General features: G+C 54.0%; 1 protein-coding gene across 1 annotated transcript in view; it reads left to right on the top strand.

The window, feature by feature from the left end:
- The first annotated feature begins 10,462 nt into the window (after window positions 1-10,462).
- LOC119098002 (eyes absent homolog 4) overlaps window positions 10,463-15,405 on the top strand; it is a 41,067-nt gene continuing 36,124 nt past the window's right edge. The window contains exons 1-3 of the mRNA XM_037220934.1: window positions 10,463-10,552; window positions 12,370-12,556; window positions 14,193-14,276. Coding sequence (XP_037076829.1) covers window positions 10,463-10,552; window positions 12,370-12,556; window positions 14,193-14,276 — 361 coding nt within the window. The remainder of the gene's footprint in view (window positions 10,553-12,369; window positions 12,557-14,192; window positions 14,277-15,405) is intronic.

The following is a 15,405-nucleotide window of genomic DNA, read 5'->3' on the forward strand; positions in this document are numbered from 1 at the left end:
CCTGGTGAGACAGACACGGGAAAGGCTTAGATTCATCATTGTGGAGCACCGACATGAACAAAAAAACGGCAACTGAGGCTTTAACAGGGCACAAATGGTGTTAAAAATAAGCTCCGTGCTTCAAATTGTCTCTTTCATTCCATTTGAATTGTTCACCCTTGCTTATCAAACATGTGTAAGCGGCTGACGAATTAGCCCCAATTTATGCATAAAATAAGTGCAAGTTTGCAGTTCGAACTTTTTTCAAATAAATTGGTCAAGATTTTAAGCAAGAGATCGTACCTTTAAAGGTAATCGGAAAGGAAGGAATAATAAAGTTATATCACACTCATATGATACCAAGAAAAGTAAAAGTAATGAAATAAATATACAGACCGATACTTTTTTGGCAAAATTTTGTAATAAGCTGATTTGACTTAAAAATCTGTGACCATGAGTGTTCAAACGATGATATTCATCTTGTAAATTTCATTTAAAAGACATTTCTTGAATTTTTCACCCATGCATTTTGGGAGTGATGCAGTTTAGTGGTCAAGCTTCTTTGAGTAAAATAAATATCTGGGTTAATTCCCTAGCAGGCTTTGCTGGTGTTTGCACCAGGCTCTGCTTTCATGGTGTGATGGTGGGACAAAGAAATTGGAGATGCATGAAAGCCTTGCATTTAGCACACAGCTGCCGATTGTGATGCATTTTGTAAACGAACCAAGCTTGATGCACGCAAGCGGCTGGAGTCGCTGGTGCTCTTGGGCTCGAAGGTACCTGGCGCCTTGCTCTGTGCATACATGGACATGATTAAGATGCAGATGAGTCAGGACATAGCCAGAGGTATCTAGGTTCTGTGAAGCCTTGTTTATGCTTATTGTCTTCAAGTGAGCTCGGTTTTGGATGACATCTGAAAGCCTCAGGAAGGGAAATATTAGTTTGGCACGTGCGATTAGTCAATATCAGGCAGGAGTGAAAAATTCACATATAACATAGGAAAAATGAGTGACAAATACTCCTTATAGGGTGTTGTTTTACATCCAAAGTCGGCAATTCTAGGTCACTGGTTTTCTAAGGAGATAAGTAAGGTAGATCTTGGCCTCTTAGTTCCGTACTGCTACTCGGCTACTGATGGCTGGAGCTTAACCTCGCACCGGCTGCAGGGCCATTTTAGGACAGGATGCACATGTGCGGTATCATGTGGGATGTGGTAGTGGCGTAGCCGGGACCCAAACCCAGTACCGACAGGTCCAGAACCAAGCTTCGTAATTACTACACCACCGCCGCACCCGGGCCAGTTAGTCCCACTCAATGTGTGCATATGTGTGTAAGGGTTGTGTTTGGTTACGAGTTTATCTGGAGAGTCTTGGCTGTCTTTCCCGCTCTTGGCACTGTTGGAGTAGGGCGTTCGACGAAGCTCCGCCCACTCCCTCCTCACGAGCCCCTCACTGTCTCTGTAGAGCTCGCTCCATCCTCACACGCCCCCACCGTCTTTGTTGAGCGCGCTGGTCGCCTCCGGCCACGCGAGGCCGTGACCGCCACGTCCCGGCCGCCCTCAGCCACCAAGCTCGAGCCGTCCGTGTCGCCGGACGCCTACCCGCGCCAGTACGCGGACGCCTCGGTCGAGCACGCCGCCAGCACGTCGCAGAACGAGCTGCTGTTCGGCTACGGCCCGGAGCCGGGCGGCAGCCAGGCGGCGGCCACGGCCACGGGGTCCGCCTCGGCCGTCACCGACTCTTTCGCCGCCCACGAGTACCTGAAAAAGTGAGGAGACCTGGAAGCTTACAGGGGGGGGGGGGGGGGGGGCGGTTGAGCTATAAAGGTGGACTCTGGGGCGTGCATGTTATGTCCCTCCGATTGTTCGCAATCATGCTAATGTATTGGCAGCGATCAGCGATAAATCAGCTGTAAATAATCCTATAGAGATGCTTATTGCACGTGTAAAGCATGCGTGCCGTTGTTAAATTTATTGGACAAACTGTCGACTTCATTCCTGTCCAGCATCTAATCAACCGTTCGCCTTGTTTATTGCAATGTGTGTCCTGCAAAGTTAGCACTGCATGGTTAGCGTGAGGCAATGCCATCCTGCCCCGACCAGTCACCTGACCGGCGTCTCCGTGCTCCCCAGCCTGTCGATGCAGACATACGGGGCGCAGGCGTCCCCTGCAGCCTGTCTGCAGGCGCCCTCCGTCTACAACAGCTACATGTACGGCACGACGCACAGTAAGTCGTTTGCGCCTGATCCCATCGTGACGTCATCGGGAGGCGCGCAGCCAATGCGCTGACGAGTGTCACAGCTGCTCTCGCAGGATAGACATACGCAGATGTCGGGAATTGGACTCTGAACTGATTTTCCATAGGAAGACAGCTCCTAAAAATCATGTATCGTAGGAACGTGTCGTAGGAACAGGGTGTGTATCCTTACTTTTGATAAGGGGCTGGACGTTGACCTTTGACCTAAGGTGAGTGTATTTAACATGAAATAAAATGGTAAGGATATATATATATATATATATATATATGTATAAGAAGGTGTGTATTGATGACCTCTCAGAGTTTATGAGCTTTCCGGTTGCTTCTTTTAGGTTTCGTAAGGTGACCTTGTAGTTTTCGGTGCGTCGATGTAAAATGTTGCCAAAGCTTATATTTCTAACACTGATCAATTTGATGATCGTTTTTAAGACACATATTACGCTACATACCTGCAGCCACACACAGTGCGTATAAAAACCGTTCGGGTTTTGTCGTATTTCTACGAAGCGTATGTTGGATGCAGTTGAAAGAATGGCGTTTGGATGATGTATGGGTAATTCAAGGCACACTTCTGGATGGCTGGAAGTTTTGCATTTTTTCGGATCAGTTTTATTGATTACTGGTTCAGTACCCTTAATTACTGGTGGTGGTGGGAAGGGGGAGGGGGAGGGGCGCTGTCTTGCTAGCCACACGTTGTACAAAAGTAATTGCGTCAGTTGTTTGTTTTGTATGTTGGTGGTGGTTGTTATGTATCTGATGTACAATATTTCAAGTAAAGCGAGATATTTTTGGTCTGTGGTATGCAGTAGTATCGCGGCGTTCATTGTGTTAGCGTATGTGTTTTCGGTGCCCCGTCCCCTAAGTGCACGGCTAACACGCGCACGTGAGGTCTGTTGAAATCGATGTGCTCTGTTGGAAGTGGGGTCAAGTTAACCGCCTGAGATCTCGTGAACAAAGAGCGATAGAAATACGAAGTTTACGGAGCATATAGAGCTGTGTGTGCACACCCTTTTGTCAAATTTTACATACCTAGATCATGACTTTCGGGTTAAATAAGCTCAAACAAAGTCAAACGCTAGATCTGTGTCTGAAGTTGTTCCGAGCCAGCTCATATAACCGCTTTTAACCTAAATGCCTGTTTTAAGCAAAAGTTCAATGATGTTTTCACGCCAGTAGTTTTAGTTGACCGTAAGGCGGGCCGCAGCGAAAAATACCTGCGAGATTTCTTTTAAATCGAGGTGAGCACGAGAGATGATACTAGGTGGTATGATCCTTGAAGAAAGGTTGTTCGGAGCCATTGTAGGTCAATGGCCTCTGGCACTTGATAAGTCCAAATCAGATGGCTTAACATCCCTTTGATCACGAGTTCCGAAATGGGCACAAAAGGCATCCCCCGAAGCAAGCAGGTTTTCTAGTAAAAAACAGGTTGGTTTTGACCTCGCTCTGAACCTTGTACCTGACGAAAAGTCAATGCAGTTAGTCGTGATTTCTAATTCAATTGACTTGTTACTTAAGAAACTGCCTCAGAAATATACCAACACTCCTTTGGCGCAAAAGATTGAACAGTTTCTTGGGAATCGCCGTCGCCGACAGCCACGGTCTTTCTTTGACCTGTCAAAATCAGGCTACCTTGTAAGATACCCCTATGTTTATACCGAAAAATTCACAATTGAAGTGCCTGCAGTTTTTCAAAGGTTGGAGCGGCTACAATGCACTGGTCAGAAATCATTCTGGAACAAACATAAGTGGACGGGCCAACTTTGCCCTCGCCGAGCGTATGTTGCAAATCGGCTGAAACTTGTAACCAGGCCAGTGTGTTAACTTTGCCGGTTTCACACTACCTGACAGTGCATTCAAAACCGTAAACTACACTGGCCAGTTTCAGGGCTTATCTTTGGTTTGGTTGCGGTTAATTTTGATCATCAGGTAAGATGCTTTTGAACTTTTGTGTTATTATCCCAACCTCTATTTTTCTTCCATCAGCATGAAGTCATTTAGTCAGCAGTGTTAAAGGACAAGACACGTTATACTCTCTGATCGGTTACCAAGATGGGGCCTTAGCATTTTTGACAAGAAAAGTTTCAACGTCTCATTACGTTCCCGAGAGACGTTGTTTCGTTTGTCGTTTTTCGAGGTACTTATCTAGGAAGGACTTTGTGGCATTGTAAATGTCAGTATTTGTGCATTCGTTATTGATGAGCCTTGTGACGCAGCCGGTCTAGCTCCCAAGAACCGTTTGTCAGGGCCCCGCGAGCCCGAATGACCCCTTTTTTGTATGTATCTGGTCGGCTCCATTACCTTTCATTTAACTGGCCTGGTTCGTGACGTTTCTTTTCGCTCTGAAATGTACCATTTGATGAGTCGATCAGGACGTCTACGAATGAACTTGCTTACACAAAGTTCGAAAGTGAAATTATCCCCTGACTGGTCCCTGAGTTTTTCACCCAGAGATAGAATCTGATCAGTGCTGCTAACTTCTGCAAAAGCATCGTAGTAGAGTTACATTAGACAGAGACAGAGACAGAGACAGAGAGTTAAACTCAATTTACTTCTGCTATTCGTTTCGATAGAGGCATGTTGCCGAAATATCAACGCACCTAAATCAAATCTCCATCCTCCTTGTTTTTCTTCTAGGAATAAGGCTATTGCTGCTGTCGTGTTTGTGTTCATATTGTTCCTCGTAGATGCACTTAACAACTTACGCAACGAGACAGAGCTTGAATTCTGTGCCATTCACATCTCAGCTGAACAATGCCTGCGTTGCTCTTCGGACGGGCTCAATCGGATTCTGTCTGTTTACACATCTGTGCAATCCCTGGACGCATTCCTACGATTTGCTGGTCATTAAGTATATTCGTTGATTGCTAGTGGTAGGGTGTTTGATGTGGAATGCGCGCGGTTAAACCCGCGCGCAAGGCGATGTAGACCGGGCGTTTTTTATGAAGTATATAGTCTGATGTTAACGTTGAACAACTTGCATCAAACATTTTGTGCGCGGTTCTGGACGTCGTTTTGCGCTTGGCGGCTTGTGTGAGATCAATACACTGTTATGAGGTCAACGTGATCGAACGGTCCGCGAGAGACAACGGCCCATCGGCGGGAGGCCCCGACCCACCACATCGGCGCCCGCCTGGCACTCCGTCCGCGCGGCTGCCACTCCAGCCGATGTAGGGCGGTACGTCGCGGCAGGCGACGCACCGCGATGAGAAAAAATCCCCGATTCCTCGACTCGAGGTCTGCGAACCACGCGAGCATCGCGCTGAGGGAAATCCCCGATCCCCTGCTCCGGGTCTGCGAGTCATTGGTCGAATGGCAACCCATGACCTGCGGATGGGGAGGGGGGGAGGGGGCAACCAGCCGCCGTCTGGCGGCTTAGGGGAGCCGATAGTGCTAGAGAGCTCCCGGCCATCCAGCGGCCTCAGGCGGTGAGCACGTGTGGTGATGTCATTGCGGTCGACAGCTCTGGCGTTTGTATTTCGTGCAGCTGGCACGAAACTCCAAAAGGAACAAATACATTTAGTTTATTTGTGGTGCGGTTAGAAGAATTTAAAATGTTATCATGCGTTTTAGCACATACGAACCACGGACTGTGCGTCCCTGGAATGATTATGGGTAAGTACTCCTTGTGTAAGGAGTGTGGCAGGATTTTGTTCAGGAATTGTGAAACTTTCAGGTTTAGAATCATCCGGTCATTATGCAGACTTCATGCATTTTCTTGCACGTCGGATTAAATAATTTTGTGTTGTTTTCAATACAGACTCAATGTCACAGAAAGCATGACATTTCAGTTTGAGTCACGCTGACGCCTCTAGTGTGCAAAGGGAGACGCAACGAATGCTCCGTAGCTCCAAATGGAGGAAACGCGGCTTTTAAAATGTCACAATTGATTGCATGGCATTGTTGGTCAGACCACATGGCCAGCTGTACCTCAAAAATGCATTGCTGTTACAAAAGGCAATGCATTGTATGAACATTGCAACGCCAGAAACTGAAGCAGTCTTTCGACATGTTGTCTTACCCCATCTGGCTTATCTGGCTGGCCTCTCTTCGTTCAGTGAAGACCTTGTTTGACCTGCTGGTCTGGGTCCTCCCGTACGTTTTGTCCTGTGTATTGTTATACTGCGTGCTATATGTGCTGTCGATGTGTATACTAGGTTATGCTGTATATATTGTGCATTTCCCCCGTGTGATCGGTGTGGTCAGTACGTGGCCATGCCGAGCTGTTGTCCTGCCTGTTACCCCGTGGTCGGCACGTGGCCATGCCGAGCTGCTGTCCTGCCTGTGACCCCGTGTGGTCGGCACGTGGCCATGCTGAGCTGCCGTCCTGCCTGTGACCCGTGTGGTCGGCACGTGGCCATGCCGAGCTGCTGTCCTGCCTGTGACCCGTGTGGTCGGCACGTGGCCATGCCGAGCTGCTGTCCTGCCTGTTACCCGTGTGGTCGGCACGTGGCCATGCCGAGCTGCTGTCCTGCCTGTGACCCGTGTGGTCGGCACGTGGCCATGCCGAGCTGCTGTCCTGCCTGTGACCCGTGTGGTCGGCACGTGGCCATGCCGAGCTGCTGTCCTGCCTGTTACCGTGTGGTCGGCACGTGGCCATGCGAGCTGCTGTCCTGCCTGTGACCCCGTGTGGTCGGCACGTGGCCATGCCGAGCTGCTGTCCTGCCTGTGACCCGTATGGTCGGCACGTGGCCATGCCGAGCTGCTGTCCTGCCTGTGACCCGTTGGTCGGCACGTGGCCATGCCGAGCTGCCGTCCTGCCTGTGCGCACCCCGACTGGCCGGTCCTGTCAGTACGTCCACTGCCTACCCTGATACTGACCCCACCACACCTGACCGGTCGGTGCGGCTACAGTCTGAGCCTTCCGGTTCCTTCCGAAACAGTCCACATCCAATTCCTTACCCGTCTGTTGATAGGATCTATCCGGTCCTGTGCTCGCTTGCTCCGGTCCCCTGCCTGTCTGTTGATGGGATCTATCCGGTACTGCGCTCGCTTGCTCCGGTCCGCTGCATGGTCCATGCAGTCAAGTGTATCAACTATCTGGCCCCTTTCATTCTGTGTGTTCCCCACCCTCCTGTCCGACCTTTCCGCGCGGGCCGCCTCACCGCTCCGACCAGTGTGTGTGCGTCTTCTCTGTTCGAAAGGCCCGCTCCCTTTCTGGGCGGAGTCGACCTCTCAGGCCTGAATCGACCCCTACCAGGCCTGCACGTGCCCCTGCCTGACCGCCTGATCCCTCCTGACCCGCCCAGACCATGGCCTGCTATGGCCGGCCCCTCAGGCCTGAGTCGACCCCCCCCCCCAGGCCTGCACGTGCCCCTGCCTGACCGCCTGATCCCTCCTGACCCGCCCAGACCACGGCCTGCTATGGCCGGCCCCTCAGGCCTGAGTCGACCCCCCCCCCCCCAGGCCTCACGTGCCCCTGCCTGACCGCCTGATCCCTCCTGACCCGCCCAGACCACGGCCTATTGTGGCCGACCCGACCGGTGTGGAATATTCCCTGGTTATGGGGCTGACATATTCTGTTGATATCGAAGGCCTTGAATTAAAACAGATCCCTTAGCGTGCGATCTGTTTTATGTCAATTGCAGGCGCACGAACTAAAAAATGCAAGGTTCTTAAAACGGGCCTCTCGCTCCCCCTTCTCCGTCCTATAAAGCCACCTTTGACTTCATACAGGTACTGAAATTGGAAGCATAAATGTCATCAAAGGTATCCTGGTGGTTTACCTAGGATAAACCACCAGGTTTTATGCTTTGTTTCAAGCGGTTCGTTAACTGAATTTGAAGTTAACAAATACACAGACATGCCATGAGCTGTTGCTGCACAACCCGAATGTGGAATGGTACGGGCACACGGCGCAGGAGCAGGATAACAAACAAAAACAACATATACAAGCGACCGGCGTTGTACTGTGTGGCATGCCATTTGTGTAGTTGATCATGGGCGAAGAAATAGGGAGCACGGACATTACCAAATTTTTGGTTAGTCTGACAGCGACCGTGGTGACGTTTACATGGTTGTACATAACACGACTCCATTACATTACGATTGGAAAAACGAATTTCCCGTAGGCTTGTTTGGACGTGCCTCATGCCCCTTCGCTCCTTCGTTGTACTGATCGTCTCTGATAAGGCTCTTGGTCTCATTGGGGTCCTTACACGTCTGTCGGTCATTTCGACCATCACAGTGATCATCACATCTTACCCATTATATTTTACCCAGATGATCACGTCATACCCTCGCTCATTAAGAATCAACCAGACACACAACGGCGACTCTCTTTCGGAGTCCTTGGTGTCATTCAGCAGAGCAGCGTATGCGCTTTGTCTCTAGCGGTTGGGGTGTGTGGGGTACGGCCCGAGTGGACTTCTGACACCACAACACCACGTGGTATGACGGCGATATCTCCTGTGGTTTTGCCTACTCATTCAACCTTGGGACTGTGCCAGGAGTGACGCCGCCGCGGCCCGGCCGGCTGCAGTGTGCATCCTGGCATTCGACGGTCTGTGGTGTCTGCAGTGTTGTAGCCGCGTGCATCGGTGTGCAAGAGAAGTGTGGGGCTGTACGGCAGCTGGCGGGTCGTGCGAATCCTCACTGCGCAGTTACTCCCTTTATTTTTACGTTTATTGTCAGTCATAGCATGCTTGTGAATACAACGTGTGTAGTAGTCAATAGTCGGAGTTACAGAAACAATTTAGGTTGTTCCGGTATCGGGAATAAGTGCGTGCTTTGTCTCCACTCTTCTTGCGCCCATGACTGGTCGTGGGTATTGATAGCTTCAATTGGGTATGGTAGCCCAGGGGCGACAGATAATCACCGGGATAACACAAATGCCGGTAGGTAAGGGTGCGAGTGTGGGGAAGGGGGCGTCCTCTGTCTTTGAGAAATTCTATCATTGCCGTGGGAAAAAAACGCAAAAAATCGCCCTTGTATTCCCCTCCTCCGCTCCCGGAGCCCTGCTAACGTCATGCGATGCTCATGTTTTTATGCTTAATGCGTCTGCTCATGCTGACTTTGTGGATACCATGTTTTCGGATGAGCGACAACGACGCGACACATTCAAACTGTGGCAGGATAATAATCACCTTTTGGGTACCCAAGGTCAAATAGATAAATACTTCTATACACTATAAACGTTAGTCGTTATTTGTCCGAGGCAAATGACAGCGCAAAAGACGAAATCTACATTTTTATATGCGGCAACGCTGTGACCTTACTTCGGTACGGCCCTAGGCCCGTCTGCACTCCTACTTTGCAACAGCTGTTGCCGGGCCGGGCGGTGACGTGGCGTGTCTGCAGACACCGGCCTCAGGACCGCCCCGCGCCTCTTCCAGCGGACACAGCCGGCTGCCGTGTCGGGCTGGCGGGCGTTCATGGCCTGCCTGGCCATCCCCGTGCGCATTGTGAAGGCTTTTGCTCCCGTCGGACGCGCCGCCGTCGCGCTGCTACGGGTGCTGATGGCCATATTGTATGCTAGCTATGCGATCGCGCTTTACACGGTTGATTGCATGGCGGCGTGGGTGGCCGAGTGCCGGGGAAATGCAGTCTGTGCGGAAGACAGAGAGGACAGGGAAGAGAATAACGAGGAGGAGGCCCGCCCTCCTGCGTGTGGATTCGGAGTGTTGAGTGAGTTGGCGACGGCGGACGGGTACACATGATTGTTGCGTTGGACAAGACCCGATTGGTATCGAAGCTCACCACCACGTGATATGGTAGCCGGAGGTGCGCCATGGTGGTGTGATAAATGGTCAGATTACTTGTGATTGGTGGTCAGATTACTTGGACCCGATTGGTATCGAAGCTCGCCACCATGTGATCTGGTAGCCGGAAGTGCGCCACGGTGGTGTGATTGATGGTCAGATTACTTGGACCCGATTGGTCTCGAAGCTCGCCACCATGTGATCTGGTAGACGGAGGTGTGCCATGGTGGCGTGATTAGTGGTCAGATTACTGCAGGCGAGTGTCGTTGCTCTACTGAAGTGATCCGGCTATCGCTAGCGACTACCAAAGTGGCGAACTTTATTTAACCAGTTGTGTCTAAGAAATGGTAAGGAACTCCGGCTTCCTCGATAGCTCTGAGCCAGCCGGTGCTAACGGTCGGTCGTTCTCCCGCGGCCAGGTCAACGGGGTCAGCAGCGGGCGTCTGGCGGTCTGAGCCAGAACTACCTGACGCCGTACGGGAGCGGACTGGGCTCGGGCGGCCGGCTCCCAGGTTGGCCAAAGCCCGTACATGTCTGCCGCCTACAACTACGGCGGTGGCGGCACCGGCCTGGCGGCGCCGCCTCTCAACCAGACCGCCTATTCGACCGGCTCGCAGCAGGTCAGTACGCCACGGGAGGGGTCAGGCACACATCAGGCTCGGGCCGGCTCGCAGCAGGTCAGTCCGGTCCGGGAGGGGTCAGGCACGCATCAGGCTCTGCCATCTCGCAGCAGGTCAGTCCGGTCCGGGAGGGGTCAGGCACTCATCTGGAGGGAAGCACAGGTCAGCCGTTACGGAAAGGGTCAGGGAGGGATCGGGATAGAGTCCGGGTTAACTGGGTCACAGGAGAGATCAGGGAGGGATCGGGGTAGAGTTCGAGTTAACCGGGTCACCGGAGAGGTCATGGAGGGATAGGGATAGAGCCCGGGTTAACAGGGTCACAGGAGAGATCAGGAAGGGATAGGGATAGAGCCCGGGTTAACTGGGTCACAGGAGAGATCAGGAAGGGATAGGGATAGAGCCCGGGTTAACTGGGTCACAGGGGGACCAGAAAGGGATCGGGGTTGAGTTCGAGCCTACTAGGCCGCGGAAGTGGTCAGGGAGAGATCGGGGTAGAGTCCGGGTTAACTAAGTCACGGGAGAGGTCAGTGAGGGATCAGGGTAGAGTCCGGGTCAGCTGGGTCACGAGAGGGGTCAGGGAGGGATCGGGAGAGCCCTGGTCAGCCGGGTCACGGGAGGAGTCAGTGGGAGTGAGGAAAGGAGAACAGATCAGGGAGGGATCGAGGGGGATCCAGGTCTGTCGAGTCAAGGGAGGGGGGACTCGGTGAGGGATCACGTCAGGTGTTGGTGGGGCGGGGGGGGGGGGGGGGGAGGGAAGCGGGCACAGGTCAGGCGGGAAGGGGGATTTCCGAGTGGGTTGGGTTTGGGTCAAGTCGGGAGCTTACGCCACACAGGTCACGGAAGGAGGTACAGAACCTCAGGCTGAGGGAGGATGCTCGGACTAGCTGGGTGGAGAGTAGCGAAAATAGTTCAGCCAGGTCAGACGATTCAAAGTGGTGACGGTGGAAAGTAATCATCGGGTGAATCAGAAGGTCAGAGGGGTCGGAGCTTGACATCCTCTTCTGAGGGGAGGGGGTGGCATGGGAAGTGTTCAGAGGTCGGCGCTCAGAGGTTGGGGAGTTCATGCGGTCGTGGTAGTCCATGTGATCATGGATCCAGTGTCAATACAGGCGAACGTTTTACTGTCCACAGCGCACCGTCTCAGTCTCCAATTAGTCGCTTCTGACCTTAACCGCAATTCCCCCCCCCCCCCCCCCCGGCAAACCAGCACATAACCTCTTCAAACTGACAGCCGTGATGGTAGAGAGCTTACCATATCACAATTCACAACGTCGTGATGTTGCGGTACATCTTGAGGCATGTCCCATATCACAATTCACAACGTCGTGATGTTGCGGTACATCTTGAGGGATGTCCCATGGCGCAGCGCCTCGCCGTCCACGAGCCCATCAAGTGGCCCGCAAGTCTATATGCGGCGTGTCTCTATATGGGCCAACCCTTCAGCTTCCTGCTGTGAGTGCAGCGGTCGACCCAGCCGCCTGCGAACCCAAGCCAGCAGCGGGACTGACCCAGCTGCGCCGCCTGCGAACCCAGGCCGGTGGCGGTGCTGACCCAGCTGCGCCGCCTGTGAACCCAGGCCGGTGGCGGGGATGAGCCAGCTGCGCCGCATGCAAACCCAGGCCGATGGTGGTGCTGACCCAGCTGTGCCGCCTGCGAACCCAGGCCAGTGGCGGGACTGACCCAACCGTGCCGCCTGCGAACCCAGGCCGGTGGCGGTGCTGAGCCAGCTGCGCCGCCTGCGAACCTAGGCCGACGGCAGAACTGACACAGCTGCGCCGCCATGACCTCGCGCTGACCTCAAACCCGTCCGTCGCCAGGTCGCCGCCGACTACGGCAGCTACGGGGCATACTCGCCGCAGGCTTTCTACTACGGGGCCAGCGGGTTCGGCTCGTACATGTCCCCGGTAACGGCTGGCGGCAGCCACACGCTCTCGGGTAGCTGTACTCCGAGCTCAACGCAGACGTACCACCTGTCGCCGCTGCCGCCCGTCTCGACGCCCGAGGGTAGGTGTCTCCGCGCTCGACGCAGACGTACCACCTGTCGCCGCTGCCGCCCGTCTCGACGCCCGAGGGTAGGCATCTCCGCGCTCCGGCACCCCACCCTGAGCTCGACGCAGACGTGCCACCTGTTGCTCCGGCACCCCACTCCGAGCTCGACGCAGGTGCACCACCTGTCGCTCCGGCACCCCACTCCGAGCTCGACGCAGGTGCACCACCTGTCGCTCCGGCACCCCACTCCGAGCTCGACGCAGGTGCACCACCTGTCTTTTCGGCACCCCACTCCGAGCTCGACGCAGGTGCACCACCTGTCGCTCCGGCACCCCACTCCGAGCTCGACGCAGGTGCACCACCTGTCGCTCCGGCACCCCACTCCGAGCTCGACGCAGGTGCACCACCTGTCGCTCCGGCACCCCACTCCGAGCTCGACGCAGGTGCACCACCTGTCGCTCCGGCACCCCACTCCGAGCTCGACGCAGGTGCACCACCTGTCGCTCCGGTACCCCACTCCGAGCTCGACGCAGGTGCGCCACCTGTTGCTCCGGCACCCCACTCCGAGCTCGACGCAGGTGCGCCACCTGTTGCTCCGGCACCCCACTCCGAGCTCGACGCAGGTGCACCACCTGTTGATTCCCGGCATCCCACTCCGAGCTCGACGCAGGTGCACCACCTGTTGCTCCGGCACCCCACTCCGAGCTCGACGCAGGTGCACCACCTGTTGCTCCGGCACCCCACGCCGAGCTCGACGCAGGTGCACCACCTGTTGCTCCGGCACCCCACTCCGAGCTTGACGCAGGTGCACCACCTGTTTGCTCCGGCACCCACTCCGAGCTCGACGCAGGTGCACCACCTGTTGCTCCGGCACCCCACTCCGAGCTCGACGCAGGTGCACCACCTGTCGCTCCGGCACCCCCACTCCGAGCTCGACGCAGGTGCGCCACCTGTCGCTCCGGCACCCCGCGCACTTGCGCGTACAGACTCGCCTTCCATGGCCACCCGCAGGTCGGACGGCTGAGCTCCGTCGGTACCCCGCTGGATGGGTCAACCAGAGCAGACCCCATCTCTCATTCAGACAGGGATGGTTCACTGTTGTTTCCAGTAGTTCACTGTCGCCTCGTTCGAATGAGTGCTCCATGGCCGTGTTTAGTGTACCACGCACATGCGCCAGTGAGGCTCCTGACCGCGAGTTCAGATTTAACACGAACTTTCTCGGTGCAAGCAATGGTTGCATGGTAATGTCGCCCAACCAGAACTTTCTAGTGTATTGAAGGTCGTTTACCTCCGTCATAAGAGCTCACAACTTTGTAAATGTAATGAAAAAAGATCAAAACGGCACTTATTTAAATGCATCACATTGAAGCGCATGCTTGGCGCGCAGCAACGGCTTGGAAGAAGCTCGTTTTCCTTTTAACCTTTAAATGGCAATGACTTATCAATAAGATTGTTTCCAAAGGTGCATGATGCGGCATTCTTGCTGCAATGGTCCCATCCAGTCACTTTTGCTCTTGGTCATCATTCTTTTGTATCACCAATCACTAATCATGGAATAGATTACGTCGCTTTACGGAAATGTGCGAGGTCAGATTAGAAAAGATGGCAGTTGGTGAAAGCGGCCTTGGAAGTAATCGTGAACGTCTTTCAGGATCCGAGTTCTCTGAGGCTGGAACATTCCTGTACCACTCGCCAACGCTGGGCACCGGCCGGCGGAGACGCAACAGTAACGGAAGTGAGTCGCTTCCGGTCCGACTGGCATCACGTGAACGGCCGGCATGTCACGCGGCCGGCAGTTGTCAGACCACCTGTCTGTTTTGGCTGTGTTTAAACAGCCGCCTTCCACTTGCAAGCTAGCGCCGAACTCCTTGGCGACGCAGTGTGGTGGGAGCAGGAGTGCGCGGGCTGTTCCGCTGCTGCCAGCCGGTTAAGGGGAGCTGCGTGGGACGCAGTGGCGGCCATCAACGCACTGGGGCTACGCCAGCTGTTTATGCTGCTTATTGGGTGGACTAGGGCTGGAAAGTAATGGGTTATCATACAGTTATCAGAAGTCTGGCGGAAGGGTGGCGTTCCATACGTTAGCTATTTTTTATGGGGAGTGGTGATGGATACGACCTTCAAGCGTGTTAATACCCACCCCGTATTTGCCCTCGAGTAGGCATCATTTTTCGAACATTATGATTGGACGGCCTTCCTGCATCAAGGTTCTCGCCAAATATCGCTTGTTGCGTGAACCTTGAACCCGCCACCCGGTCGTGCAATTCCGGTGCATAATTTTGTGGCGAAGTTTAGCGTACCGTAACGCGCGCCACTGTTCGCTCCGACACCTGAGCCCCATCTGCCGCCACTGCTTGCCCGCCCCCTGACCTCATTGAACGCCATTGTACGCCCCGCCCCTTGACCTCATCTGACACCACTGTCCGCCCCGCCCTCTGACCTCATCTGGCACCACTGTCCGCCCCGCCCTCTGACTTCATCTCACGCCAGTGTCCGCCCCACCCCCTGACCCAATGCGCACGGCTGTCCGCCCCGCCCACCGACCTTATCTGACCTTGCTCGGCCACTGCCACCGGCTGTAGGTCATCTTAACGAGGACCAAGTAGCGAGGAGCGCAAAAGCGACTGGAACTAACCCTTCCGGCTATGGCTAGGCTGGAAGACAGACGCTCTAACTGATTGAGCGACGGGGGCAAACTCTTGCAGCGTGACATCCCGCCGCAGCGAATGGTTTCAATTTGCGGTTTTCGAACTATTATCAGGACAGGGACAGGTGGCTCAGATAACCCTATATTGTAGCTCATAAAGGATGTGTCGCCGTCGATATTGTGCTTTATTTTTAGTATCTGCTGGTTTTCGAAGTTCTGG

This window comes from Pollicipes pollicipes, unplaced genomic scaffold (assembly GCF_011947565.3).
Source record: "Pollicipes pollicipes isolate AB1234 unplaced genomic scaffold, Ppol_2.1 Scaffold_4740;HRSCAF=5597_pilon_pilon_pilon, whole genome shotgun sequence".
NCBI classification, from domain to species: domain Eukaryota; kingdom Metazoa; phylum Arthropoda; class Thecostraca; order Pollicipedomorpha; family Pollicipedidae; genus Pollicipes; species Pollicipes pollicipes.